The following is an 18,643-nucleotide window of genomic DNA, read 5'->3' on the forward strand; positions in this document are numbered from 1 at the left end:
CTCCTTCGGCCATCCACCTACACCCCTGGGACCCTCCAGGCCAAGTGGGCTCTCATCCAGGTGCAGCCTGGAGGCTGGCACCTTTTGCCAGGTTCCCACACACCTGCATGGGACATCCACACCAGGCATTGCCTCCATTGTATAATGTCACCCGTTCCACCCCAGGGATGTGCAGGGCATGTTGGAGTGGAGGGTGCTTGAGACCTCTCTATTCATGCTTCCCCCATCTCATCACCACACTTTTGGGGGCTGGGGGAAGTGATCACATGACTATAGGAACAGGGACCAGAGGAATAGCAGGAACTTCATCTTGGACAAAGGGCCCATCCTTGAACAAGTGATGATCGCGATTTGCGGGGTGTGGTTTGGGTGTGGAGGTAGAGAATTTCCAGAGAAGGGCATTTGAACTCACGGCAATCAGAAAGTTGAGCCAGTAGGTCATCCTGGTTGTAGATGAGGTGAGCCAGTTGGCAGGATTGTACGTGTTAAGGCCTTTGTAAATGGGGGTGCCTCGGGTGGGTCTAGGATGCATATATGCCACATTTTGTGCACCGTGAATTATGGGGCACAGGAATTCCCATCTACTGAGCACTTCCCACGTGCTGGACGTGGGGCTAGGGATTTCATGTGTACAGTCTCATTCAACCCTCGCATGGCTCTGTGAAGCATGTGTCATGCCTGTGTTCTGGATAAGAACACAGAGACTTGGAAAAGTTAAAAAGCTTGCCCAGGTGTGACCAGGTATGGTGGCTCATGCCTGTAATCCCAGTACTTTGGGAGGCTGAGGCAGGAGGATTGTTTGAACCCAGGGGTTCAAGACCAGTCTGGGCAACATAGCAAGACCTCATCTCTACAAAAAGTCAAAAATTAACCAGGTGTGGTGGCACATGCCTGTATTCCCAGCTACTTGGAAGACTGAGGTGGAAGGATCCCCTGAGCTCAGGAGTTTGAGGTTGTGGTGAGCTGTGATCACGTCACTGCACTGTAGCCTGGGTGACAGAGTGAGGCCCTGACTCAAAAAAACAAAAAAAAAAAGAGCTTGCCCAAATGTACAGTTAGTAACCAGCAGAGGTAGACTTGGACCTGTTGCTCTTTCTGGTCCCAAAGCCTAGGTTTATCTTACACAGTGGTCCCTGTACCCTCCTGGATGTCTATACGTTTTGTGTCAACTTTATAAAAGGTGGTCTTTTAGTTTTTTTAGCCACAAAATGAGCAGCTTAGACTAAGGGAATACTCTAGACTTTCTTCAGTTCCTGATATCCTGTGGTTTGTGATCAGTGTTGACTCAGGATGACTATCCTTGTCCTCTAAGTTCAGGGGTCTCCACCCCAGCAGGAAAGTGTAACATTAACACCAAAGGCAAAGCTAAGCTCTGAGTGGTCTTCAGCCCATCAAGAAAAAGGGTAACTGATTCTGGAGAGAAAGTCTGAGACTTATGCCGAGTACCCATTTTTTTCCCAGTCTTGTTTGACCGCCAAGCACAGCATGTCTGGACCACATTAGCTTAGCTCAATTCATTATAATATCACACTTACTGACTTGCTTTTTTTTCTGTTAATTGCATTGAAAGTTAACGTGAGAACCAGCCATATGAAATGTGCTTGTTGTTTGCTCCAAACCATTATCAAGTACAATGTTCATTACAATTCTCAGCATTCTCTTTTGAAATTCCTACATGAGACAGATCTTTTAGAATTTAATGCCAGGAAAAAATTCCCTCCCCTGAGGAATTTCTATGCTTCCTTCTTTCTGATAAGGAGAGCCCTGTGACATATCACATTTCCCTTTTGTCTTGGATGCTGGGAAGCTCAAAGCCAAATGTGATGCTTAATCACAATGGTGATAACCCTCTCAGCTGGCTGATTGATTTCCTTTTTGTACCCTTGGCCCTGATTCTCTGTTTCTGTTTTAATGAGCCTCACTGCATAGATCCATTCCCAGTCCTTTTGCCAAGAAGCAGGTATGAATTCTGGCCATTGGCGGGGCAGGTTGCCGTACCGTGTTTTGATGTTCCCCAGGACTACATCGACACGGAGATGCTGCTGTGTGCAGAAAATGTGAACCAAGACAGCCTGCTCTCCTATGCCCGGGAAGCTGCAGACTTTGCCACCAACTACCAGCTGCCATCCTTAGACTTTGCCATGAACCACTACGGCCAGCCCGACGTGGCCATGTTTGACTTCACCTCCATGTATGCCTCGGAGAACGCAGCCCTGGTACGGGAGCGGCAGGCGCACCAGCTCCTCGTGGCCCTCGTGGGTGACAGCTTGCTCGAGGTACCTCCCGCGTTTGGAACCCCTTCATTCCTGCTACAAGACACATCCTGCAATTATGTTTTGGCAGGCAGTGTCTGCCGTCATGCAGCGGGGGAAGGACAGGCTCTCAGCCAGTTGGCAGGACTTAGCCAAGCCGGGCCTGGACTCAGAGCCTGCCCTCTCACTAAATTCAGAGGAGCCTGCATTGCCTGTGCGTGGGTGGGAGGCTTACTCCTCCCTCTCCTGGCTCTTCTGTGCTGACTTCTTTGTTGAAGTACAAAGTCAGGCAGCCCTGGTTGGGCTGCATGGACCATCCTTCTCAGAGCATGTAGCCCCTTGGTTGGGCCAAGACTTCTTCCTCATGTGGGTGGCCTTTTGTGGCCTTTTAGCATGAAGTTCATATACAATACTAGAGAGGCATGTGGACCCCAGAGTCCAGTTTCCATTCATGGCCTCTCTGCTAAAAATTCTTCCCAGAAAATCTGTAAGTGCAAGGATTCTTAGATTAAAGGATTGTTTTCAGAAGGGATACATTTTTAATGTAAGCACTGACTAGAAAAAAAAAGATAATATATTTATCCCAAGCTAAGAGTCCAATTTCAAACCATGCTTTGGGTGCTTAGGGGGCAAGCTAGTTAGCACCAAGCTTGGTTGAATCAGTCCTTGGGCACCATTGTACATGGGCTCGAACTCAAGCTCCTACTTTGAGCACCCGGCACCCATCCTACTTCTGGTGCAGTCTCCCTTCCCAGCTTGGCCTCTCTCTACACCCCTCCCGTGCTCTATGCTGTGCCCAGACCGTACGGCTATTCTTTCAACAGGTTCTGGTGCTTTCTAGCCACCATGCCTTTGCTCACACTATTCCTTAGTAGATCACGATCAGAATCTGTCCGTTCTTTAATATCAGCTCAATACAACTCTTGTAGGGAGAACACTCTGATTTCTGTCTGCTTCTCCCAGGGTCGGAATTTGGGCTTTTTTGATCCCTAAAGCAGTTTTGCTGCCCCTATGTCATAGCACCCTTTACATTTGACTTTGTGCTACAGCTATTTGAGCTTGTGGTAAATCCTTGCAGGTAGCAGGGTCCCTGGCCTGTCGCCTCTCTGTCCCTCTAGATCCTTGCACGGGCTTGGCAGTCAATGTGTGCTGGGTACAGTGGGATCATAGGCTGAGTGTTTTTAGAATCAACTGGAATTTTGCACATTTTCTTTTACAGCCATTTTGGCCAATGGGCACAGGGTGTGCCCGTGGCTTCCTGGCAGCCTTTGACACGGCATGGATGGTGAAGGGCTGGAATCAGGGCACTCCTCCCCTGGAGCTGCTGGCTGAACGGTGAGCTTCGACAGCAGGGCTCCTCGCTGGTGGGGGCAGGTAGGCAGGGCCACATCAAAAGTTCGGGCAGGAGAGAGAGTGAGATCACCCATCAGGTGGTGCCTGTGTGTATCTAGAGCCTCTGCCCCTTCGAGTTGCTCTTCCCACATGTGGCCTGATTAAGGCCCTCAAGTTTCCCCAAGGATGCTTTCTCTGTGACAGTCTACCTCTTTCAGTGACTTTCTCTGGTGGTCAGGATGTTAAGCCCTGGATGCCAACAAGAAATCTTCACCTGGGGTAGCCCTGAAGCCTGACATTGCTCATTCAGCTTAGAGTTAGAAAGGCTTATTTGAGGGAGTCTTTCAGGCCAGTGCAGAGTATCCTTCCCTGGCTGGGAGTTGGGTCCTCTGATTTCCCAAGCATCTCCCACTGCTGAGATCCTGGGTTTCCTCCCAGACCCCTGCTGCTGACCACATGGCTGTGACAGCTGGTAGATGGGGGGTCGGGGGTAGTCAGACCTCGTGGGTAGAGCCAGGCCTTTAATGAGCTTGGGCGTGAAGACCAATGGCCACAGGGGGCAGGCCACAGGAGGCAGCGTGGCAAGTATGGTTATAGCAAAACCACAGGTTGCTGTGCTGCCAGCCCTATATCCCTGCCTACTGCCCAGAGGAGGAGCCAGTATCCCCTCCACCCGGTCACCCGTTTCTTCTCAATCTCTTTGACCCTCCCCACCACTTTGCAGATCTCAACTACCACAAGTGTCAGGCATTTCGGGGAAGGGTTATACAAACACGTCCGAGAAGCCCTTGAATGGGGGAAAGAGGGGAGGGTGGGGACAAAGGCCTGAGGTAGCAAGAGCAATCCTTGACCTCTGGGCTCTGCCTCCCTCCAGAGAAAGCCTTTACCGGTTGTTACCTCAGACAACCCCAGAGAACATCAACAAGAACTTTGAGCAGTACACACTGGATCCGGGCACGCGGTACCCTAACCTCAACTCACACTGTGTCAGGCCTCATCAGGTAATTTCACCCCTGGGTCCTGTGTGGGTCACTCCGCACTGAGCAATGAGATGCGGGGGGTCATGTAAACTCTTGCCCATTCCTGGGACCGAAGCGACCAGTGCCCATTGCCCTAAAAGGAACAGTTCTTCTTCCCAGCAGAGCCAACATTCTTTGTAGACCACAGGAGAGAACTAGAACACACATGGAAACAGTTATATGTACATGTCATATTTACATACATTAATTTGGCACTATGCATATGCATTACTGATCATACCTCTCTCAAAGAATCTGCTGGGCCAAACAGCCTCTCTCGTTACCACCCCTAATCCTGGAGACTATTTTTTTGTCCTGTTGATTCAGAGCCATCAAACCCCCTAGTCTCTTTGGTCAGTAGGCTAGAGAGAGGTGTGAATTTTAAAAATTAGTAATTAGACAGGTGCAGTGGCTCACACCTGTAATCCCAGCACTTTGGGAGGCCTAGGCGAGAGAATTGCTTGAGCCCAGGAGTTTGAAACTAGTCTGGGCAACATAGTGAGACCTCATCCCTTTAAAATATATGTGTGTGTGTATAATTAGTAATTACATACATATAAACACATGCCACATACCTTCCCACTGAACTCCCCCACATTTGGGTGGGTGATGTCTACTTGGGCTCCTTTGTCGAAGGCCATGCCCTCCAGCAACAGAGGAAAAAGGTGGTGGGTGCTGAGTTGGGAGTCTAGAGGCCCTGAGTCTAGTATGAGGGGGAAACTGGTGGGCAAGTATGTGGTCTCTCTTACTTGCAGGTAAAGCACTTGTACATCACTAAGGAGCTGGACCGCTGCCCTCTCGAGAGAGTGGGCTCTGTGAGGAGATCTGTCAGCCTCTCCAGGAGGGGTAAGCGGCCCTCTTGGGACCCTGGCCAAGTGGCTGGAAGGGGCTCTGCAGAGAGGGGGCCTGCTCGGTGGCCATGGTGATAGGCTCTGCAGCCAGTCTGGCTCTGCCCTGTTCCTGTGTGACCCTCCTCTTTGGCCCCCAATGTCCCCATCCTTAAGACCAAAAGAACACTTGCCTGTAGAACCACTGTGAACATTAAAGAAGCTGTATGTGCCAAGAGCATGGCACAGTGATTGTGGACCACGGAGCTATTGCCCTAGGACTTGTTTTCATTTTCCTATTGTTTCCATCATGGGGTCTTGTCCCCCCAGCTGGATCATGAGCTCCATGTGTTTCACTCTTTTCCTGATCTTCCTTGGCTCAGTGGTGGGGGAGGGGGTGATTCACGTGTAACTTCCCCAGTACCCAGTCTGGCCAGGGACTCTCCTGCCATGAGAGCTCTCTGGTTCCCTGTGCCTATCCAGACCTTGCCTGCTCTCTATCCTTTCTTCCTCTCCACATACCACCTGCCCCACTGCTGTAATCAACCGTTTCACTGTTACACAAACATGGCAGGTCTTTCTGGAGTCTTCCCTTCTGCACAGTCCTTTCTGCTTTCGTGGAATGCCTTCCTCTGTCTGGTGAATTCCCAGACAGTTCAGGAACCAGCTCGAGCGCACCCCTCGCGACACTTTCTTTGGTGCATTCCCCTCCCGGGGCAGACTTGGGCAAACCCACTTACATGCTCCCAGGGCACGTGGGTCTCCCCCATTGCAGCCATGTCATTGTCACCCCCTTCTGCACCTGTCTTCCCCCTAGATGATGAGCATCTTTTTTGGCAGGGCTTGTGTTCCTTGCCTCTAACTTGGGCAAGTGAGTCTCAGGGGCCCTGCAGTGAGTCTCAGGGGCCCTGCTGGAGAAGAGGGTGCTTCCAGTCCCAGGATCCTGTGCTCCAGCCACATGCTTGACCAGGCCCCCAGCAGCAGCCCTCTGAGGGCTGCACTGGTCGCCCCTCCTGGCCCCCAACCACGGTGGCAGTAGGAGGGGATCCCCAGGGTGAGCTGCCTGAGACTTCCACAGAGTCTAATGGCCTGTATCCCCCACCCCCATCACCTCCCCGCAGAGTCAGACATCCGGCCCAGCAAGCTCTTAACCTGGTGCCAGCAGCAAACGGAGGGCTACCGGCATGTCAACGTCACCGACCTGACCACATCCTGGAGCAGTGGCCTGGCCCTGTGTGCCATCATCCACCGTTTCCAGCCCGAGCTGATGTGAGTCTGGGTCCCAGGCTGGGCCCTGGAGACAAGGAATATTAAGGCCGTTCCTCTGAGTGCAGACTCTTCACTACTTGGTTCAGTGTTTCTCTTTGCATGTTTACGATTTAAGTGTTCTCTTAAATGTGTTCTTTTCTCTTTGCATGGATTACTCCGTCAGTAATGTTTGATCTGTGTTCCTAATACATGAGGATAAAAATCGGCCCAGTGATTTGCACTCTCGACCATCTCCCCCAGTAGCCACATTTTGGAAATTTGAGTGCTGGCACCTCAGAGCTCTACCCTCAAGAGAGGAATTGTGGGCAATTCCTAATTCTGAAAACTGGTTTTGAGGGTTTTACAGAATTAAATTTGAGGCCCAGATCCATAAACTGTGTGCCTCTGAGCAAGCCACTTACCTTCTCTGAGCTTTAGAGTCTTTGTCTATAAATTGAGAATAATAGCAGGGTCGTGGGGAAGATTGTATTATGTTTGTGGAAAGACCTTGGGATGTCCAAAGCATGACACATTTAGATTTAGTTCAATAGCAGCATTATAACCTCACCCTGATGTTCAAATCCATCCAAAAAGCCTGACCAGAAACCTACCAAAGAGCTATCAGTTGGTACCTTTAGGAAGTAAGACTGCCTTGAGAAGAAGATGAACTCTCATGGTTTATGTTATATAACTGGATTATTTTACAACACACACACATCATTTTTGTAATTAAAAAAAAAAAAAAGGAAATATTTAAAGTATAAAGTAGCTCATACATTTTCCTGACAGGTCTAAATCATTTTCTGATGGTTTCTACCCAGACAGCAGTCTGATTTGGTCCTCCCTGAGTGATAAGGATGGGTTAGCCTCTTCTGAGGCAGTGGGGTAGAAAGTGAGGGGCAGAGGCTGGGGTCACTGCCCCTTCCCCCCACCCCGCTGACAGTTGGCAAGGGGGTCACTCCGCGGTGCTCCTTAGGCTGACGGTGCTCTGCTTGTCCCACCTCTACCTCATCTCTCTGAATTTCTCTTCTTTGCTGTGATTTTCTAGCAACTTTGACTCTTTAAATGAAGATGACGCTGTGGCAAACAACCAGCTGGCATTTGACGTGGCCGAGCGTGAGTTTGGGATTCCTCCAGTGACTACGGGCAAAGAGATGGCATCAGCCCAGGAGCCTGATAAGCTCAGCATGGTCATGTACCTCTCCAAGTTCTATGAGCTCTTCCGGGGTACCCCGCTGAGGCCTGTGGGTAAGGACCTGTGTAGAGGCTTTGTATGGCCCCTTGAGCCACTCTGTCCTGTGTCTGAGACTGTCTGCTCCTAAAACTGATATCATCTGTTCTGGGGCTAGCCGATGCCTTCCCTGTGACTTTGAGGCCAAATGAGTGACCCCACTCACCCTGACCCTGTAGTATATGTAGATCTGTATGGTGGGTGTCACACAGGGCTCCCTGCTCCATCACTGGGAGGACCCTGATAGAGCCATATCAGCTCCCCTATCTAGGCCGTTTACATCTTTAGTTTGGGGCGAGATAATTATTTTAGAGGGATATTGTTGCAACGATACCTCCTGGTCACAGCAACACCTCCTGGGTCCAGGATCCAAATCGTAGTTGTGCTTTTATTTCCCAACAGATTCTTGGTGCAAAAACTACACAGAAATTTCTGACCTCGGCTTGACCAAGTCATCCATTTCAAATAACTATCTTAACCTCACGTTTCCAAGGAAGAGGACGCCACGAGTAAGTCTTGGCCTGGTTTTTGTTTTATTTCTCATTGCACGTGGGTGGGGCATGAGGAACAGAGAATTTCACGTTTTCAGTCTGCCTCAGTCTGTTTATGCTGATAAATTACAGAGAGGCACTCACTGGAGATGAGTAAAACTCGGTTTAGTGACTGAGTGTTTTTGGAAGAGCACGGTAGCGAGTTAAGAGGACATGCTGGCGAGTATTTTTGAAAGTAAATCAGATTAACTCAGCCTCCAGAGGAATGGAACAAGATGATTTCCCGCTCTGCTAAGCAATTTAGATCCAGAGCACGATGGTCATCAGTTTAGTGGCAGAAGTGTATGGTGATGATGATATGTGTACATATCTGTTCCATCGCTTTTTATTTATTCGTTCATTCAACAAATATTTACTGGGCTCTAGTATATGCCAACTGTAGGACTGTGCCTTTTGTTTGTTTTTGATGAGGGATCAAATATACAGACGTGAATAATAAGTGGGCCTTGCCTTTGAGGAGCTCAGAGCCTAATAAAGAGGTTCCAAAATTTTCTTGACTTAAGGCATTCTACGTGACTGTAATTTTTTCCCCCAGTGTCTCTAGATCAAAAGAAATACCTAACAGTTTGATATAGCTGAGATCTGAATAACTTAGTGGTATTTTTAAGGTGTCTAGCAGACACCTAGAAAATTGTAAATATCCTGGTGTTCACTGTGCTACCATGGGGTGCCTTGGTATACAGCTTGGAAATCAGATGCCTAATGTGCGGTGACAATTTTTTTTTAATGCTAGCATCTCAGGAGGTATAATGCAAGTTTTCTTGCTTAATGTGCTCATCTTATGAGTAAAAAATGGAGACCTGGAGAGTCTGGATGCCTTGGCCAAGGTCACACACTACTTAGTTGTAGTTCATTGCTTTGTCCCAGTACGACACATCCTTCGACACTAATTGGTCCAGTCATAAAAAGGTATCTCTCATGTATCCAGTGGTAGGACTTGTAGATGTGATGTAGTCTTGACCTTCGAGTCCAGTTGGGAAAATAAGACACTGGGAAGATAAGGAGAAGACTAAGGACCAGGGGTCAGAACCTTGGGGAACAAGAGAGTTTCAGGGGCTGACCAGAGGCAGAGCAGCCAGGAAAGAAGATGGGGAGAGACAGCCAGAAAGGCAGGGAGGAGGAGAGCTGTTCTATAAGATGGGCTCCAGATACAGTGTCAGGCAACCAGCAGGTCAGCCAAGGCCAAGCTGAGGAAAGATTGCAGGATGTGGACGCACTGGGGCAGACGGCAAATGTCAGAGTTCTAGGACTGGAGTGGGGAGTTGCTGGGGTGGTCTGTGGGAGCCGAGGAGAGAAGAGGGGTCAAGGAGAACAGAGCCAGAGTGAGGCCACTGATAGGAGAGCCATTCGAGGCAGGGGCGGTTGTAAATGCCTGCCCAGAGCATGCCCTCTCTCTCCAGGATGGCCAGTGTCCTTCTGCAACAGGACAGTGGGCCGGAGCCCCCTGCAAGTTTCTGAGTCTCTCTAGGTGGCCGACTGTCTCTTCACCCCAAGCCAATGCTGTCTTGTCCTACCAGTCCCTCCACCCAGAGTGGGGTAGGGTCACCCAACCTTATTTTTTTCCCTGGGTTGTGTGAGCAGTGGTCACTTTTTCCACTGAGGCCTGCACTCCCTGCTTTTGGAATGCTATGACAGCTGTTTTGCTAACTCCAGGAGCAGGATACTGTGTGCTTCTGGGAAGGAATGGGCTAGCAAGGCCAGGACTGCACAAGGAAGGTGTGAGACAGAGCAGCAAACTGATGAACTGCACCCAGCCACATTCCCTCTGCTTCCCAAGCTGCCCAGACCCAGAGGCTCTGTGCGAGGATCAAGTTGCCCACCGTGTCTCCCACTGAGCCAGCAATGCTGTTCTTCAGAAGACCAGTGGGTGACTTTTCCCACCCCAGCCTAGCCCTTTTGCTTCTGAAGCCCAAGGACCCCTGTTTGGGGCTGCTCTGCCCCAAGCAAGCCAGTGAAGTCTTTCCAGAAGCTCTCTGAGCCAGACATCTACCGCCTTTCTCCATTCACCATGTCTTTCCCACTTGGCCCACAGAGGGAACTGGAGAGGGATGTTTCAACCTTTCACTTACCACACCTCTGTTTACAGAGTGACCGAATCGAAACAGCCAAGCCAGTGCTGGCTGGGGGGTGGGGACGGTCAGAAGTCGGGAGTTGGCAAGGCCAGCCAGATTCTCTGAAGGCTGCAGGCCCTCATTTTGCCACCCTCAGGCTCTGTCCAGCCCAACCTGGTCCTCTGTGAACCACGTCCAGTCTCCTTCAGAGAGTGTCCCTTGGCTGCCCATTTTGAGAGGTTTTTAAGGCCCACAGATCTGAGCCCTCTCTCAAGCTCATCTAATCTCTAAACTTTGTCCCACCCTTTGGATTGGGAGAGAGATTTAGTCATGGGGTAAGAGCCATGGAGTGCATCCCCTGGAAGGGTAAATGGGTTAATAAGACTACTGGAGCATCACCGCCAGATGACTCTGCCTTGGCCATCACTGAAATGCCTTAGCATTTTATCTACCACTCAAGGCCAGCATGGTGATTGGGGCCATACAGATGACACTTGGTGTCATCTTGGGTTATCTGGATTTTTTTAGGGGGAAGGGGGATTTGGGAAACCTGTTGGCAATGCTCTTTGGCCTTAATACTCCCCCAAGCAAAGAGTGCTGAGTTCAGGCCAGTCTGGTCCGCATAGACATGGAGGATGGCCATACACAAGACTCTAAACTCTGCACACCCATCCTTGTCTGTACCTAGAGACTCCACTACGGTCACACTAAAAAGATGTTGGTACAATTAGTCGCTCAATTTTCAATACCCTTTGCCATGCGCCCTTAGAGATACAGGGTAGGTCAGACTTGCATGATTCTGTACCGTAGCCTGCCGTCCCCCTCCCACAACATCTATACGTATGGGTCCCTCTAAGCTTGATCTTCCTTCCTGCCCCTTCTGAGATTGTGCTTCAACTTCGAGAGGCACCTGTGGTTTGTAGGTCACCACTGAGGCCATGCGCTCCCCTCTGCGCAACCTCTGTCTAGGATTCAGAGCTGATTTACAGATTGGGAATGCAATTTGAAGCCAGGCATAGGTCTGCTAGGGATTCAGCAAATGTTCTAACCTCTCAGAAATCTCCTTTCCTTGTGTGAAAAATGAGGGTGATAACATATCCTAGAGTTGCCGCAAAGATGGTGTCTGTTGACCATGTCTGGCAGGTGGTAGGGGCTCAGTAAATGACAGTTCCCTTTCTTTAGGAAAGACGGTTCAGTGAAGATGCTTGTTTTCTGAAAAGATGAGTAAAATGATCTGGATTGAACACTTGGTTTCAAACTGCAACCACAATTGACACAGCGCTTCAGTACACATCATACAGATCTCATTTGCTCTTTTTGTCACCTTTGGAGGATGACTGGGAACATCTTCGCATACCAATTTTTAGGTGGAGAAATCTGAACTCAGGGAGATTTTGTTATGATAAGTCATACAGGTGGTAAATGTCAAAGGCAGAAGTAGAATTCAGATATTTAAAATTCTGTTACTAATGCTAACTCCTATCACAGTGTCTAACACTTGCATACTAGACTAGTCCCCCCTTATGTGCAATTTTGTTTTTCAAGATTTCACTTACCCGTGGTCATGGTCCAAAAATATGAAATGAAAATTTCAGAAATAAACAACTCTTAAATCGCTTTAAATCGCACATCATTCTGAGTAGATAATGAAATCTCACACCATCCCACTTTGTCCTACCTGGGATGTGAGTCATCTCCTGGTGTAGGTATCTACACTAGAATAGTCACCTAGTAGAATCTCAGTTACTAGATCAACTGTAGGGCTTGGTACTATCTTTGGTCTCAGGCATCCACTGGGGGGGGTATTAGAATGTATGCCCCCTGGATAAGAGGGTAGTATTGTCTGGAACTTTATAGTTTGTTTTTGTTTTTGTTTTTTGTTTTTGTTTTTTGAGTCGGAGTCTCACTCTTTCACCCAGACTGGAGTGCAGTGGCTGCTCCCAGGTACTGCAGCCTCGACCTGCTGAACTCTGGTGATCCTTCCGCTTCAGCCTTCTGAGTAGCTGGAATTACAGGCATGCGCTACCACGCCCGGCTGATTTTTTTTTTTTTTTTGATCTGTTGTAGAGCTGAGGTCTTGCCAAGTTGTCCGGGCAGGTCTCGAACCCGTGGGCTCAGGCAATCTACTCACCTCAGCCTCCCAAAGTGCGGGATTACAGGCTGAGCCACTTTATAGTTTAAGAAGTGTTTTACCTCCTTGATTTCATTACTTCTCACAACGGCCTAGGAACTAAACAATATAAAGTCCCTTCTGATAGGAAAGGGAACTGAAGTCAGAGTAATTGGATACTTTTCCTAAGGTCACATGGTTGAGAAGTAATGAATTCCAGAACTCAAACCCATGCTTCCTTGAAGAAACAGCTCTCTTGCTAGTGTTACTGGCCATCTTTCTAAATATCTGAGCTGCTGCCCAACTCAACTAGGCCAATCTCTACAGCAGTCAATCTCTCTTCCTATGACCCAGATCTAAATTTTTCCAGGGCTAGACGACACCAGCTAACTAAATATAAAGTTTGTTTGCTTTGAGCTAAAGTCACATTAACTCAGGCAGTATGGGAACATGATTATCTTATGCTGATCATATAAATAATAAGATTGGCAGATATACATGTCTTTGATTTTTTTTCCTAATGGAGAAACCAATTAGTTTAATAAATGCTTTTTGGTGTATAGACTCATTCAAATCATTGTGAAATCATGATAAGAAGGCATTTTTAGGGTGGGAAAGCTGTAAACATTAATAGAAAAAGAAAGTAACTTATTTGTTCTCATGCTTTCTCTGACTGGGCACAATAAGTATTTTCTTTCCCTTTGTTCTTTTAATTCGTTGTAGTATAAAATAGGGGCCAAGGAGATAGAATAATGAGGCAGTTTTGGCTCTAAAATATAGACATACAGATGTGACAAAGCAGATGAATCTCTAAGTTTGAATTTTCTTAACCTTTTTGTTTTAGCCTAACTTTTAGTTGAGAATTAATGCTTTGATGATAAACTCATAAGGAAGAGTAGACACAGTTGGGTATGTGCATTGCTAACCTTCCCATGTAGACTGCATTTTATTGTCCTATGTGTAAGGGTGGTTTGGATTTGCTGAGGTTGCCCCTGTCCACTTCCTTTATTCCCCCAAAGGACTAGGAGTCTTCTTAGGAGCTGCTGGCTGGGCACAGGTCCCCAGAATGCCTTCTATGAGTGCATGGCTAACATGACTGACTTGTTTTTTGTGTGTTTTTTTTTTTGAGATGGAGTCTCACTCTGTCACCCAGGCTGAAGTGCAGTGGCACTCTCACAGCCACTCCAGAGTCAACCTGCTGGGCTCCGATGATCCTTCTGCCTCAGCCTTCCAAGTAACTGGAACTACAGACGTGTGCTACCACATTCATCCAATTTTTATTTATTTATTCTAGAGACAAGGTCTTGCCAAGTTGCCCAGGCTGGTCTTGAACCTGCAGACTCAGGCAATCCACTCTCCTCGGCCTCCCAAAGTACTGGGATTACAGGCTGAGCCACCAAGCCTGGCCAACATGACTGATTTGTATCTATATAAACTCTGGTTGTTTTAACAGTCTGGACTGTTGAGTGCAAGAAAGAGTAAGATGTGTTGCTCTTTGGAGGAAGAGGCAACTTCTCATTTAAAGTGGAAACAAAAAAAAAACAACAACAACAGAAAACCCTAAGATTATGCACAAAGTGTTCTTGCTCCTTGGGTAGGACATTCTGTACTTTCATAGGCTCTGGTCCTGGGGCCAGAGCAGCATTCACGGGATGTGGAGCTGATGCCTGCGCCTCTAAGACCCAACATTGTTGCAAATAAGGTCATCTGTTTCTCTTGGTGTTTGCCCAAGCTTTTGGCTTGAAATCATTTCCATTCACAGAATAATGATTTATTAGAAGCAGAGGAAAATGTTGAAGAGAAGGCAGGGCCCTTTGATGTGTTGTTTTGTACTGCCTGGGTCAAATTTTTGAACAAATATCAATGACTACACTGTGCTTGATCTTGGCTTTTTAAAAAAACTGGGACTGGTAAACGTGAGGAAGGGGCAGGGGATGAGATGGAGGACAAGAGCTGAGGAAGCAGGTGCTTTCCGTTGGAGGCAGGGAGTATGTAGTAGACTGTGTGCTGAGGCTCCCAGAGTTACTGTTGTTTCAGAACAGCCAGAAGGTCAAAGATTCCTCCTGTGATTGGGTAAGTTAGGATTTATGGGGCTGATTGGGCTGTATGCCTGGGCTTGTGGTGAGTGGGTGGCCTGTAACCCTTCTCACTGCCTCCAAAGTGGTAGAAGGCTATGATTTAATCTGGGTTTGCTATGGAGGGCCCCTCTGAGAGTGTAGGAAGCTTTCCGCAGCCAGGATATAGGTGGGGGAGAGGCATGTCTCCGTGGTCCTGAGAGAGTTGATCATTTGGAGAAGGGCCTCAGAGGCTACAGGCTGGTGGTTGAGAGGTTCAATCCCAGAAGAGGATGGAGAGAGCCTAGGTAGGTTCTTGACTAGTGTCAAGGGTAGGCTTAACCACAGGGGTACACAAGAGGTACTAGATTTAGCTGCTACCCCATCCCAACCCACGACATCAGCTCAGCCTCTGCAGTCCTGCTCATTCCCCTAGGAGACAAGCCTGACAGTAGGAGTGCCTAGCGGCAGCTCTTTCAGAGATGATACAATGGGCTTGGGCAGAGCAGGGATTTCCAGATTTAAATGTCCAGATTCAGGCTGCAGAGAGTGGACTGTGAGAAGTTATGAGTAGGGACACCACGTAATGTATTATCTGAACTGGGAGGCTTCTGAGAGTGAGAGGGGCATCTTAATAATTAGGCTGGGGGGGGAGCGGAGCTGGACTGTCATTCTAGTCATCCAGCTACACCTAATGCTTATTTGAAGTTATTAAAATATAGTTTACTAGTAGCTGTGGTAATAATTGAATTGCAGACTTAATTTGCCATCAATCCCTGGGCAGCCCATTTGAGCCCTGAGAATCCCTTCTAGATGAACCAGTGTCACCTCTTTGTGGAAGAGAGGCTCCCGGGGTACAGAGAGACCCCAGATGGTCTCCAGAAGGCAGCACACTGAGGGATATCAGCTGGCCTGGGTGTGACCCTGGGCAAGTCATTAAACTGCTCTGAGCCCAAGGTTACCTTGCAATGTAGATGACCCCTGCCCTACCCATGTCACAGGGCTTCTTTTAGCTTTGGGTTGTTGCATGATGATCTTTTGGTACGTAATTCTCACCTCCTCTGACCAAAACCTTGGCTCCCCAGGTGGAAGAAGTTTCCTTTCACTGTGCCTGAACCAAACAGCATTTGTCACAGAGCAGGGTCATTAATTACCATGCCTGCCTGTAGGCTGGCAGCTGTTTGCAGGCAGCAATATGTCCTTGGTGCCAGCTCAAGGCTGGCCCTGTGGCCTCGGGGATCTTAGTGGGGTTGAGCCCTTGCCAGTCCCCCTGAGCTTACCATGCTTTCTTGGCCATTGCAGGTAGATGTCCAAACTGGAGAGAATGACATGAACAAACGGAGGCGGAAAGGCTTCAACAACCTGGACGAGGTTTGTGTGCATAGTGTCCATTTAAACAGAGGCTCATTTCCTGACAACCAGAGCCCACAGGCTGCTTGACCGCAGCAGCAGCCCTGAACCCCTTCCTTGTCTCTCCCATGAACCACTGGTTTCCAAGCTTGGCTTGATGGAAAAACAGTCAGGGTTCAGGCCCTTGTTTCACTACTTACGAGCTATGTAGTAACTACTTACTTGCTTGAGAAATCCGATCTCCCAGGATGTGGTTCACATCTGCAAAAATGGAATGGCACGCTTAAAATGTATGAGACGTTACAGGGTTTTTAAAGATTAAGAAGTTGATGTACAGAACATGTCGAACTTGGTATCTGATACATATGTTAATATGTAGTCACTATTAATAGCAAATAGTATAGAGGCACCAGCAGTCTCACCCTTCTCCCAGTCATTGTCTATTTGTATTCTTTTGTGTTTTCTGTGCTTTTAGTCCTTAAGGATGATGTCCCAGTGTCCACTAGTGCCACCTTCTGATAAAAGAAGAAAATTGTAGGCTACCTTGTCAAAGGTAGACGTGAATCTCTCACCTGCTTCTGAAAAATTTATCCCCAGAAAAAGAGAATGATTTCCTTCTTCCCAGGCAGCTCTTTAAAGAGACCTGAGATATACACTTCGTTATTTTTTTAAGAAGCCATTCTAATTCCACAAGCCTGCACACTGTCAGCGAAGGGTACGATGACCGCTGTAGCTAGCCTACTGGCTGGTGTCGAAATGGTGATTTGAAGGCATGTGGGACAATCTGTGTAATACACTGATACCTGACTTATAGGACTTAGAGACTTTATTTTATGTGGTCGAAGAGGTTTCAGTGCTGTATATCTGTATGTCATTGCTGCGTCTCCCAAAAGTGAACGTGATAATAAGTAGAGCCATGAGGCCCACCATGGGGGAAGGCAGCTGCTACTACACACCCCGTTTTCCAGGGTGGTCGAAGAGAAGCACTGATAAGGGAAAACTGGAGTTCAGTTCATGTCTTAAATTCTGAACAAACCCATTTTATCTGATGAGTTCAGATCACCCTTGTCTGAACATATTCCAGAACTGCTTTGGGCAATTCCTTCAAGAACTGTTGCTTCTCCACCTGTCGGCTGGGATGTGAGCAAGAAGCCAACAAGCAGGGAGATAATGGGCAGGAGGAAGCAGAGGCTGGTTAACGGGGCGGGAAACACATTCCATCTCCCAGGCTATGGCTGTCGGCTTTCCACCTTCAGTGCCTGGGACTGCCTCTGGCCTCCTGAAGAGCCTCCCTTGGGTACACTCTGTCTCATGTGGAAGTCTCTTCCTGCCTTTGATTCTTGGCTTATCTAAGGGGGGTGTTTGTGCTGTTTCTGTTGTTAGCAGCACAGGAGTGGGAGTGGGAAGAAATCTGGTTTGCATCTGCCCCTTTACAGATGGCCCTGGACTATGTTCTGGGACAGCTGCCCTACTCAAAGTCAGCTTTAACAAAACATTCTTTCTCCCTTCTTGCCACTCAAAGCGTGGTCCAAGATCCAACAGCATCAGCCTCACCTTGTTAGAAAAGCAGGCTTTCAGGCTCACCCTAGACCTACGGAGAACAAGTCTGCTTTTGAAGATCCATCTCCAGATGCTTCATGTGCACATTTGTGTCTGAAGGGTGCTGGCCTGGGTGGCCCACTGTCTTGGTTGACTTTGGTCTTGTGCAAACAGTGCCTGTTCTAGTAAACATGCCTTCTTTTCAAGCCTGTCCTGACGTGCAGTTACATTTCACTTTGCAGTAGAGAGGGCCTCTCTGGTTTGTGTTTGTCCAACACTTCAGAGCGGCTGTACATATAAGGTTTCCTCTGAGGTTACTACTCTTTGTATTTATGCATTAATTTTTTTTTTTTTTGCTTGCTTTGGGGTTTGTTTGTTTTTGTTGTTGGAGTCTCACTCTGTTGCCCAGGCTGGAGTACAGTATCACAGTCACAGCCACCACAGCCTCGACCTGCTGGGCTTAGGCAATCCTTCCACCTCAGCCTTCCAAGTAGCTGGAAATACAGGCACGCTACCATGCCCGGCTTAGTTTTTGATTTATTGTAGAGACAAGTTCTCACCAAGTTGCCCAGGCTGGCTTCAAACCCCCAGGCTCAGGCAATCCTCTCACCTCAGCCTTCCAAAGTGCTGGGATTATAGGCTGAGCCACCGCGCCCCGCCTGGTTTGTATTTTTGAGACATGGTATTGCTCTGTCACCCAGGCTGGAGTGCAGTGGTGTGATCATGGCTCACTGTAACCTTCACCTCTTAGGCTCGAGTGATACTCCCATCCCAGCCTCCTGAGTAGCTGGGACTACAGGCATATGCCACTGTGCCCAGCTAGTGTGTGTGTGTGTGTGTGTGTGTGTGTGTGTGTGTGTGTGTGTGTGTATGTAGGTGTGTGTGTGTGTAGACAGGGTCTCACTATGTTGCCCCGGCTGGTGTCAAACTCCTGGCCCCAAGCAATCCTCCAACTTCACCTCTTAGGCTCGAGTGATACTCCCGTCCTAGCCTCCTGAGTAGCTGGGACTACAGGCATATGCCACTGTGCCCAGCTAGTGTGTGTGTGTGTGTGTGTGTGTGTGTGTGTGTGTGTGTGT

General features: G+C 48.3%; 1 protein-coding gene across 13 annotated transcripts in view; it reads left to right on the top strand.

The window, feature by feature from the left end:
- The window catches only part of MICAL2 (microtubule associated monooxygenase, calponin and LIM domain containing 2), a 152,527-nt gene that overhangs the window by 102,633 nt on the left and 31,251 nt on the right, over positions 1–18,643 (top strand). For all 13 annotated transcript variants that reach the window (XR_002481526.1, XR_002481527.1, XM_021709223.1 and 10 more), the window contains exons 8-15: positions 2,019–2,276; positions 3,472–3,587; positions 4,459–4,585; positions 5,359–5,449; positions 6,552–6,699; positions 7,727–7,926; positions 8,312–8,418; positions 15,978–16,046. Coding sequence is in view for 11 of the 13 variants with exons in the window: in XM_021709223.1 (XP_021564898.1) it covers positions 2,019–2,276; positions 3,472–3,587; positions 4,459–4,585; positions 5,359–5,449; positions 6,552–6,699; positions 7,727–7,926; positions 8,312–8,418; positions 15,978–16,046 (1,116 nt within the window). In the remaining 2 variants the exon portion in view is untranslated. The remainder of the gene's footprint in view (positions 1–2,018; positions 2,277–3,471; positions 3,588–4,458; positions 4,586–5,358; positions 5,450–6,551; positions 6,700–7,726; positions 7,927–8,311; positions 8,419–15,977; positions 16,047–18,643) is intronic.

This window comes from Carlito syrichta, unplaced genomic scaffold (genome assembly GCF_000164805.1).
Source record: "Carlito syrichta isolate Samal-C Ts95f unplaced genomic scaffold, Tarsius_syrichta-2.0.1 Scaffold169247, whole genome shotgun sequence".
In the NCBI taxonomy this organism is placed as follows: domain Eukaryota; kingdom Metazoa; phylum Chordata; class Mammalia; order Primates; family Tarsiidae; genus Carlito; species Carlito syrichta.